This window comes from Quercus robur, chromosome 10 (assembly GCF_932294415.1).
Source record: "Quercus robur chromosome 10, dhQueRobu3.1, whole genome shotgun sequence".
NCBI classification, from domain to species: domain Eukaryota; kingdom Viridiplantae; phylum Streptophyta; class Magnoliopsida; order Fagales; family Fagaceae; genus Quercus; species Quercus robur.
The window spans coordinates 46,017,560-46,027,191 of NC_065543.1; the positions used below are offsets into that span (position 1 = coordinate 46,017,560).

General features: G+C 31.3%; 1 protein-coding gene across 1 annotated transcript; it reads right to left on the reverse strand.

Annotated features, from left to right (window-relative positions):
• Positions 1-5,235: 5,235 nt before the first annotated feature.
• LOC126704238 (G-type lectin S-receptor-like serine/threonine-protein kinase At1g11410) lies at positions 5,236-5,745 on the reverse strand. The gene is made up of 2 exons (XM_050403254.1): positions 5,602-5,745; positions 5,236-5,523 (listed from the first exon to the last, which is right to left on the reverse strand). Exons 1-2 carry the CDS (start codon positions 5,743-5,745, stop codon positions 5,236-5,238), a joined length of 432 nt encoding a protein of 143 aa, XP_050259211.1.
• Between the last annotated feature and the right edge of the window lie 3,887 nt (positions 5,746-9,632).

Genomic DNA, 9,632 nt, shown 5'->3' on the forward strand with positions numbered 1-9,632 from the left:
AAACTTGATAAGGAGTGAAACTTTATCTCTCTAACAAGCACAATTTAAAATCAAACTAATCATTATCTTTTTATAAATAAAATTATTTTTGTTTAATCTGAAGCCTCTGAAACTCTCACAATTTTTCACGTTAGCACAATATTTAAATAAAATTATTTTTTTTTAGTCCAAACTTAACAAAAAGTGAAATTCTATCTCTCTAACAAGTCCAATTTAAACTCAAACTCATCATTATTATTATTTTTAAACAAAATTATTTTTGTTTAATCCAAACTTAATAAGGAGTGAAACTCTATCTCTCTAACAAGTTCAACTTATACTCAAACTCAGACGTTGATAATTTATTTCCAAATTTGCGAAGTTAATCATGAACACTATAAATGCAATGCAAACTCCAATATTTAAAAAAAGAAATTGAGTAGAGGTATGAGATCTTCTTATGTTATTTTTTTCTCCTCTACTTTGTAAAAAAAAAAAAAAAAAAAAATTATGGTTTTTCATGTATTTCTTAAAATGTAATTTTTGTGCATGAATTACCAAACTCTCTTTAGCTTTTTTTTACAAAATAAAAAAGCTTCCAATAATTGAAATTATTCTTTTGAATGTAACTCATCTTTCTCTTATATTTTTCTATTGTTTAGTCATATATTTTGTTTTGTTTCAATAAATCTAAGTAGTGAATTATCTGATTCTTTAATATTTTTTGGTTTTTCAGAAGTTTTAATATTTGAATTTTTGAGTTATTTTTTTTAGTATCTGAAACTACCCAACAAATTTTTTGTAAGCCATTGCATGTTTAAGTAATGACTTCTTCATCAAATTGTAACACAAATTGAAGTCATACAAGAGCAAATCATGCAATGGTGTAGTTTCTTAATCAATTTAAGATTTTATAAAATTATTTTAGTCTACCTCACAAATAGGTAGATTCTTGTGCATGGTACGGGTTAGCGACTAGTCTATATATATATATATAAAACTGAAGCCTCCGACTTTTTTGCTAAGCTTCACAATTTTCCACTGTTATTGATCCCGTTCCGTTCTGGCCGGAACGGCTAGAATATTTCGTACTAGCATGAAAACCGGTACCATAATACCCCTCATTCCACCTCGGATCAAATTTCGGCCTATTTCGGAGTGTTTCGGCTGGTACCAAATTTTGGCCTTAAAAAAAAAAAAAAAAAAAAATCTTACCTCCTTCTTCTTTAGGGTTTCGGACCCCCTTCTTCTTCTTTTATTTTTTATTTTTTAGTGGGTTTCGAACCCATCTTCTTTCTTTTCTTTTGGTGGGTTTCAGTCCTGCCAATCGCCCTTTTGTTTTTTATTTGTGTGCTGTACAGGTAAATGGTGATGTATTTGACTGTTTGTCAGCCTCCTTACTCCTTTTTAAATGCTTTGTTTAAAATTTTTTGTTTGTTTTGCTAGCCAACGTGATACTCTTCTCTCTTGTCACTTGTGTTTTAAAATTTGAATTTTTTATTTGTTATGTTTTTGTGAGCCCCACAAGACTAACAATAAAAATAGAATGCTTTAGCCTTAACCTTCTTCCACTGTTCCACCTTTGCGTGTAGTCTGCCTTCAGGCCCTTCACTGCCTTGTATTAATTTACTATTGTTTAATAGTTAATACTTTAATTTCTTTTAGTTTTATGAGCCCTTCACATGTGAGTCACTTATTGGGGAAGTTGAAAGTTTCAGCCTTTAGCCACTTGTGTTGACTTCTAAGCCATCCCACTCCATGTGGCTAACTTATGTCTCACAATTTTTAATTTTTTTTCCTCTTTTAATTTTAATTTTATTGTTACTTGTTATAATCTAAAAAATAATTATTAATTTATTATTATTATTGAGTAATATTTGGGATTTGGGCTTAATAAGTTTGACATATTAGTTGAAATATGAACTTATAATTATAAAATTCTTAAAAATTTATATGGGTTTTGATGAATAACCTATAATATAAAAAAAATAGCTATTACCTGAAATGGCATACCGAAATAGACTGATATTAAACCGGTACTGAAATATTCCGTTCCAATTGACAAACCGAAACGGGTTCTGAAACGGTATTCATAACATTGCAATTTTCTACATCAGCATTATTATTATTTTTTTTAAAACAAAAATTCTCTCTGTGTGCCTCCACTAAGAGAGAAAAACTCTTTAAAAAAAAAATTTCACTCAAACTCTGTGTAGATCAAAGATGGTCCCAAATTCTTAAATTTCACTCAAACTCTGTTTAGCCATACAATAAAATTGCCGTTTTAAGTTTTAACTTCTTAAAAAAAAGGTTTTTATGCCCATATCCAAATCAAAGTCTTGCCAAAATTTCCTTCTTTTTAAAGTAATCTTTGATATGTGCAAATTGCAATCATAGTAGAAGTTTGTTCATACCATGAATCTCTTTTTGATGAGTACAAGGAGTCATCATTGAGGTTACAAATATCTTAAATTCCTTAGCAGATCAAACACTTTCAGGGCATAACTCTTTATAAAGATCTTAAAATCCTTACTACTTTGACACTCTCTTTTCTTCTCTTCTGCTTGAAAAATGTTCCAAAAGAGAGAACCTCCGATCCTTCAACAGAAGAACTATGTCCCACATGACATTGTACTCAACATCTTGACTAGGCTACCAGTCAAATCACTCTTAAGATTTAGGTACATTTGCAAATCTTTCTACTCATCAATCACCGCACCCAATTTCATCTCTTCTCACCTTAATAATACCAATAACAACAAAGATCATGGTTATCTCATATACATGCCGTGGATTACATGTCTGAGGCTAATCTGTATGGTCACTTTCGACAGAATGTTTGATAGGATTTTTGATATAGGAATTCCCTTTGATTTTCCTTCTGGGCATGCCAAAATCTTTGAAAACCCTAAAGTAGCCTCCTCTATCCATCTTCACTAAGAGAGAAAACCCTAAGTTTCAATTTCTTTGGTACGATTGCTCTTGCTTTTTCTCTTTTTTGTGAATAAGTTTTTTTTAATTTTTTTAATTTTTAATTTTTATCCTTTAACCATTCTCAATTGAGTCTAGTGGAGGTGATCTTGTGACTATCTGTTCTTCCAGGCCCCATGAGATTTTACATGACTTTCATTGGCGATGGAGTAGTACTTTATATTATATAGTATAACTACAAGTATTGCAGTAAGTTTGCTAACTTTTTGTGTGGTTCAAAGATGCTATATTCTTTGTTATTTTATATTATATAACCTTAAGCTTTACATTACAGAGATGTTTGCATTTCTTGTACAAGTTTTCAATTCCTATTGTGTGGATATTTTTTCACAGCTGTGGAGTAAGGTCTATGTACTATATGTTGTCTTATGTTTTCTCTTATGGTTTCATGCTTCTTTGTTTATTAATTAAAGATTATGTTGGAAGCCTATATTATTTGCACCTTCAAAGTGTTCGAAAATGTTTGAACCAAATTTTTCATCAATTAGGAAGAATTGGATAAAAAAACTTAGAAAAAGCCTTCCGTCCTTACTGAAATTGTCTTGCAATGATGACTATATATATATTTTTTTGTTTTGTTTTAATAATTTGTAGGTTCTGAATCTTTTGATTTTTAGTATTATTGCCTTTTGGAAGTTTGACCATTTGAATTTTTGGGTTCAATTTTTTGCAATATCTGAAAATTTTTGGCAAATTTCAATAGTTATAACTATGGATTATTCTCTTGAAGGTTATCTATTTTTCTCTTATATTTCTCTATTTGGTAGTCATATATATTTTGTTTTGTTTCAATAATTTCTAGATAGTGCCAGTGAATTTTCTGATTTTTTTTTTTTTTTTTTCCTTTTGGAAGTTTTAATATCTGAAATTTTTTAGCAATATCTAAATCTATTAGTTAGATTTTTTGCAAGCCGTTGCTTGTTCAAGCAATGGCTTATTTATCAAATTGTAACTCAAAAGGACAAGAGCAATTCATGTAATAGTATAGTTTCATAATCAATTTAAGATTTTATAAAATTATTTTAGTTTATTATAAATAAGTAGGTTCTCGTGCATTGCATGAGTTTCCAACTAGTTGTATTATATACTGCAGGTTAATTTTAATTTAACAGTTTTATTATAATCATGATAGAATAACCGTCTTTTTTGGATTGTGCAATTGCAAACTGCAAAGCCTATTGATATGCTCCCTTATGGCTATTATGTAACTTTTTAAATTTTATTCATTTATTCTGAAACTGGCAAATGTTTAACTTAAAAAAACACCTAAACAACATTAGCAAATAAATTCGAACAATAATATAGTAAATTTGAACATTTTTTTTGGAAAACTAATGAAGCTATCCACACAAAACATACACATATAATTGCTGGTGTATTAATTTTCAAAAAGTACTTGATAGCAAATTAAGTAGCTGAAAAAGTCCTATAAAAAATGTAGCTAAAAAAGTCCTATAAAAGAAAGTAGCTAAAAAAGATGGTAGTGATTTCATCACAAGTTCTAGACTATACCATTTTTTGTAGTAATATAAATTATCTTCTTTCTCTTTTTCTATTTTTTTTTTGTTGGCAATAATTTTACATTATCTTTATATATTAAAAGAATATAGAAAGTTAGTTATTACTTTTTTGACTTTCAATTAAGAGGATTCCAAAAGTTAGTTCTTGTTTATTTTTTTATTTAAAATTTTCAAAAATATCCTTAATTAACTTATCATTATTCCTTAAATATAAGAAATGATGTTAAAACTATAAATCGACAAAAGTTAAAAACAACATTTAGATCCCACAAACTTCAAATCCATAAATATTCATTCAGTCTCTTCTTCTTCATTCTTTCATCCTATTTCTAACCGACACTTTTTTTTTCATACTCACTGTTTCATATACTAAATTCTTCACAATGGTTAGACATTTTCCTGCCAAAATTGGTAAGCCTTTGAACATAATTTATATAGGTCTTTCTCAATTTAATTATATTGTGTATCGTATTTTTTCAACTACATATATTGTGAATTGAAAACTCTATAACCTTTTGTGATGCGTGAACTATATTAATGGTGTTATAGAAAATTTGGTTATGAATGGAAAATTATGACATTAAACAAAAAAAAGGAGCCTTATTGCATGCGCGAAGCGCATGTGATGAGGCTAGTACTTATTATATTCATACAAGAAAAAATAATAGTGTAAAGAAATCTTAAAGAAGTCAATCCTACATCAATGGAAAAAACACTAGCACATTGCTCCATATAGTCTGGGGTTTTAGCGACCATCAATTTCAGAAATTGATACTTCATTTATAGAAGTTAACATGTCTCTAATATTGTTAGTAGTTGTTGAAATAAATGCTGGTTGTTTTGGAGAAGGAAGAGGTGTGTCATTACCCAACATGAAAACAATTGTTAACATGGTTGGCCGATCTCTTGCATGTTCTTGCACGCATAAAAGCCCAATTTGAATGCATCTCAAAACTTCATTAGGAGGGTATGTCTCACCTAGTGATGCATCCACAATTTCCATGGCTTTTCCTTCTCTCCATAGGTCCCAAACCTGCAAACAACATATTCATCATATTAGGCTAAATAATATAAGTCTAATTTTGTAGTCATTGTTTGCACATGTACTTACATGTTCAATCAAATATGGGGAGAGACCATCATGGTAACAAGTACCATTCTTTTTACCAGCAATTATCTCTAATAGTAACACTCCGAAGCTATATACATCAGACTTTATTGAAAATACTCCTTGCATTGCATACTCTGGTGACATATAACCACTGTCGGAGAATAATGAAAAGGAAACCCATTAAGCCTTGTACATTATTTAAAGGAAAAAAAAAAGAAAAAATCAAAGATGGCCCTTTGGGCACTAACAAAGCATATAATATTTGAAGTAACACAAGATGAAAAATGGTGTAAAGATATCTCATGATGATATTTTGCAATCGCAGTTTGGAAAATTTGGAAGTTAACAAGGATCAAGGAGATGATGTTAGTGTCTGTTTGAAAACAACTTATTTAGCTGAAACTGAATTTTTTTTTGCTGAAAGTATTATAGATAAAGTTAAAAGGTATTTGAAATAGTACAGTGGGACTCATGAATAGTATCAAAGAGTGCAATGGGACCCATGAATAATAGCAAAAATAAGTTGAATAGTAAAAAAAGTTGACTTTTTAAGCATTGCCAAACACACACTTAATCTGTAGTCGAAGTTAAAGAGAAAAATTAGCAAGCCAATATATCTAAAAGAAAATGTCCCTTCTTTCTTAATAAAAAAAGAAAAAAAGATAATGTCCCTTGTTTAAGGCTAATTTGTTAATCAAGTACGTATTTAGTGGAGGAGTTATTGGTGTTAATTTGTTGTGAAATGTTGTGAACATAGTATTTTTCTTCAATTTTAGTACATTCTATGGTAATTCTCCGAGAAATCTGCGGCGAATTGGGGTCCAGCGAAAATTAAAAAGACAATGTCTATCTTTAGTGGCAGCTAAAATGTTAAAAATAAATTTGGAAAGCAACAGTTCACTTGATTTCCTTATACATATTTCTCTTATTAGCATTTTAGTTGACTTAGGAATCTTATTTGAATTTGAATTCTTAACTAAGATTAGATTGATTTCCTTTCCATGTTTATTTTTATCATTATTATCATTCTTTTGCTCCAAGATTGCAGTAGGTGGGCTTTTATTATAAAATGGTGTGCACTCATTCGCATTAGTTCATCCAAAGTTCCTTACCTTATGCACGAATTATTGAATAAGCCATCTTCCTATCAAGGTTACGAGTCAACTGAGCATCTCAGAAGCGGGACCTTGAAAAAAATAGAATCTTTTATATTATACCTTTTGTATTACACCTTTGAAAATCTCTAGATTTTCATCAAGAGTTGCTATAGCACTCTTTTATTTCCTTCTCTTGGTCTTGATCATGGCTAGACAACCCATAGATCAGAGTAGAGTCGTATATTGACTCTTGTTTCACAATTCATTCCGTTACATCTTTGTGCCAAAACTGTAGGCTTAACTAGCCCCGTGTCAAAAAAGAATAATAAAGATATTCTTGAAATATTTTTTAGAAAGACCTGAAATTTTTAATCTTCTTTAGATATGAAATGGTAGCCAAGTAATTGGATAGAAAATATAAATATGTCTTTGTTTTCTAGCTCACTTACTATGTTCCAACAACGCGATTTGTATTCACTTCAATTTGGTCACCTCCAACAATTCTAGCCATACCAAAATCTGAAATTTTTGGATTCAAAGTATTGTCGAGTAGAATATTGCTGGCCTTTAAATCTCTATGGATAATTCTTAATCTTGAGTCTTGATGAAGATATAATATCCCTCGAGCAATTCCACAAATAATCTCAAATCGCTTTCCCCAATCTAGACATAACCTTTTTGTTTCATCTGAATAAAGGGATTTGGATTAGATTGAACTCATGCTTAATTACATGCTTATATATATATATATATATATATATATATATATATAGGGTCTGGTTAATGTGTGCCCTAAGGCCACACATTAAATCATTCATTTTTGGAATCATTTTTTCGAGAATTGAAAAAAGCTGTCAGTACTTTTTCAATTTTCGAGAAAATATTTCCAAAAGTGATTAATTATTATGTGCCCTTAGGGCACACATTAGCAACATCCATATATATATATATATGTGTGTGTGTGTGTGTGTGTGTGTGTGTGTGTGTGTGTGTGTGTATCAACTATTAGGAATTGATATGTTTGTAACTGGAGGACCACTTTCTAGTGATGATGAGCAAATTTTATGCAAAAGGAGGACATACCAAAAATGAAAGAGTCTAAGCTTTTATTAGGCAAGTACATATCTCAACTGTTAGGAATTTATATGTTTTTAATTGGAAGACCACTTTCTAGTGATGATGAGTGAATTTTATGTGAAAAGAGAACATACCAAAAATAAAAGAGTCTAAGCTTTTATTAGGCAAGTACTCATAGACTAACATCTTCTCTTCTCCTTGAATGCAACAACCTAAGATTCTCACAAGGTTCCTATGTTGGAGTTTAGCAATAAGTGCAACTTCATTTTTGAACTCTTCCACTCCTTGTCCTGAGTATTTTGATAGTCTTTTTACTGCTATTTCCATTCTGTTTTGCAGCAAACCCTGAAAATAAAGCCCAAATTTCATGTTGTCATAGTGCATAATTGTTGTGAGAAATTCAACTTAGTGAATTATTTGGGCAAGCCCAATTTCACCTAACAAATTCATAATCAATGAATGCCTTTAAACATTTAGGATGGAATTTATGATGCATTAACACACTTGAAATAAGATTAAGCCATTTTTGGGATTTTTTTTAGAAGACTACCTTATAAACCGAGCCAAAACCACCTTTGCCAAGCTCGTTAGCAGTAGAGAAGTTATTTGTGGCTGCAATGATGGTCCTTAGGTCAAATGCTGGAAAACTTGAATTTCTTTTAGATCCATTGAATTCTCTTCTACTTGGAGAGTCTTCCAAATTATTGGAGTCACAGCTTTGCCTCTTCTCTGTCATAAAACAAGGAACAAATGAAGTTAACATATTTGTCCACTAATGAATTCCCCTGCAAAAGCCCCTTTTAACTAAACTGAGGAAATACACTAAGGTATTGTTCGGTTGGAAAGAATTTTGATTCTTGAGTTTAAACTTTTGGCATGATTGGATTTTTTATAAAGGAAACATTTAGGACCTACACCCTTTACCTTTTGGTAGTTCTCCTCCCTTCTTTACTCACACTCCCTCTCTCTCTGTTTCCTCTCTTTTTCCCAGTTTTTTCCAACCAGCCTCTACTTGTTTGCCTTCCCTCTCCTTATATAGTCTCTCCTTAGTGGGGTTCTAATCATTATTTTTTCACCAATTTTCATGTATTTCCACTTTTACCAAAATCCCAAAAAACCATTATGCCTTTTGAGGATTCTTTTGAAACTTGTTCTAGACACCAAATACCGTTTGGTAGCGAGCTCCCCAAAGGCACTAACAACTCTTGACAACTAACTTTAGTTTAATAATTTCTTCATCGATTTCCCACCAGCTCATCAGTTGGTAGTGGGCTGAACACTATGGGATTCCCTCGAATGATAATTTCTAAGTCCTAATACACGTATCGTCGGGTTGGGCTCACTCTAATCGGATTTAAGGTCCACTTCCATCTTATGGACTGGCTTTGGCTACTTAAGCTGATCTTGAGCCTTAATTAAGTGGGCCAGTACTAATTCTTTAGGCACCCCTCACAATAGCCCCCCACGATCCTTTTTTCATGAAGTAGGGATAGGATTGGGGATTCTTGCATCGGCGCTCGGCTAAGCTTTTCAAAAAAGATGTTTGTACCTTGAGAAGCAAAATGTCACTCTATTAGTATAGCAGACATGACAGCTTGCTCTTTGTGAACACGTGGCAGCATCTGGTACATCGAACGGTCGAGATGATCTGATGCTTCGATTACTAAGGCACGCGTGAGTAGAAACAATGGTAAGTATTGATTAGTTGTTTGCAGTTACGTTAAATGACATTTTTCCCTACAAATACTGTCATCCTTCTCATTTATCGCTTTCTTTAGTTTCTTTCAAATTCAAAATCCTTCTTATTCTTTTTTCCCAAGCCTTTAAATCTCTCTTGAGACCACCCCTATCATCAAG

Excerpts from the sequence above, each read along its gene's own strand:
- LOC126704238 (XM_050403254.1), bottom strand. The coding sequence starts at position 5,745 with ATGTCACCAGAGTATGCAATGCAAGGAGTATTTTCAATAAAGTCTGAT. Across the intron at positions 5,524-5,601 it reads CCCCATATTTGATTGAACAT|GTTTGGGACCTATGGAGAGA; the intron begins GTAAGTACATGT and ends TGTTGTTTGCAG.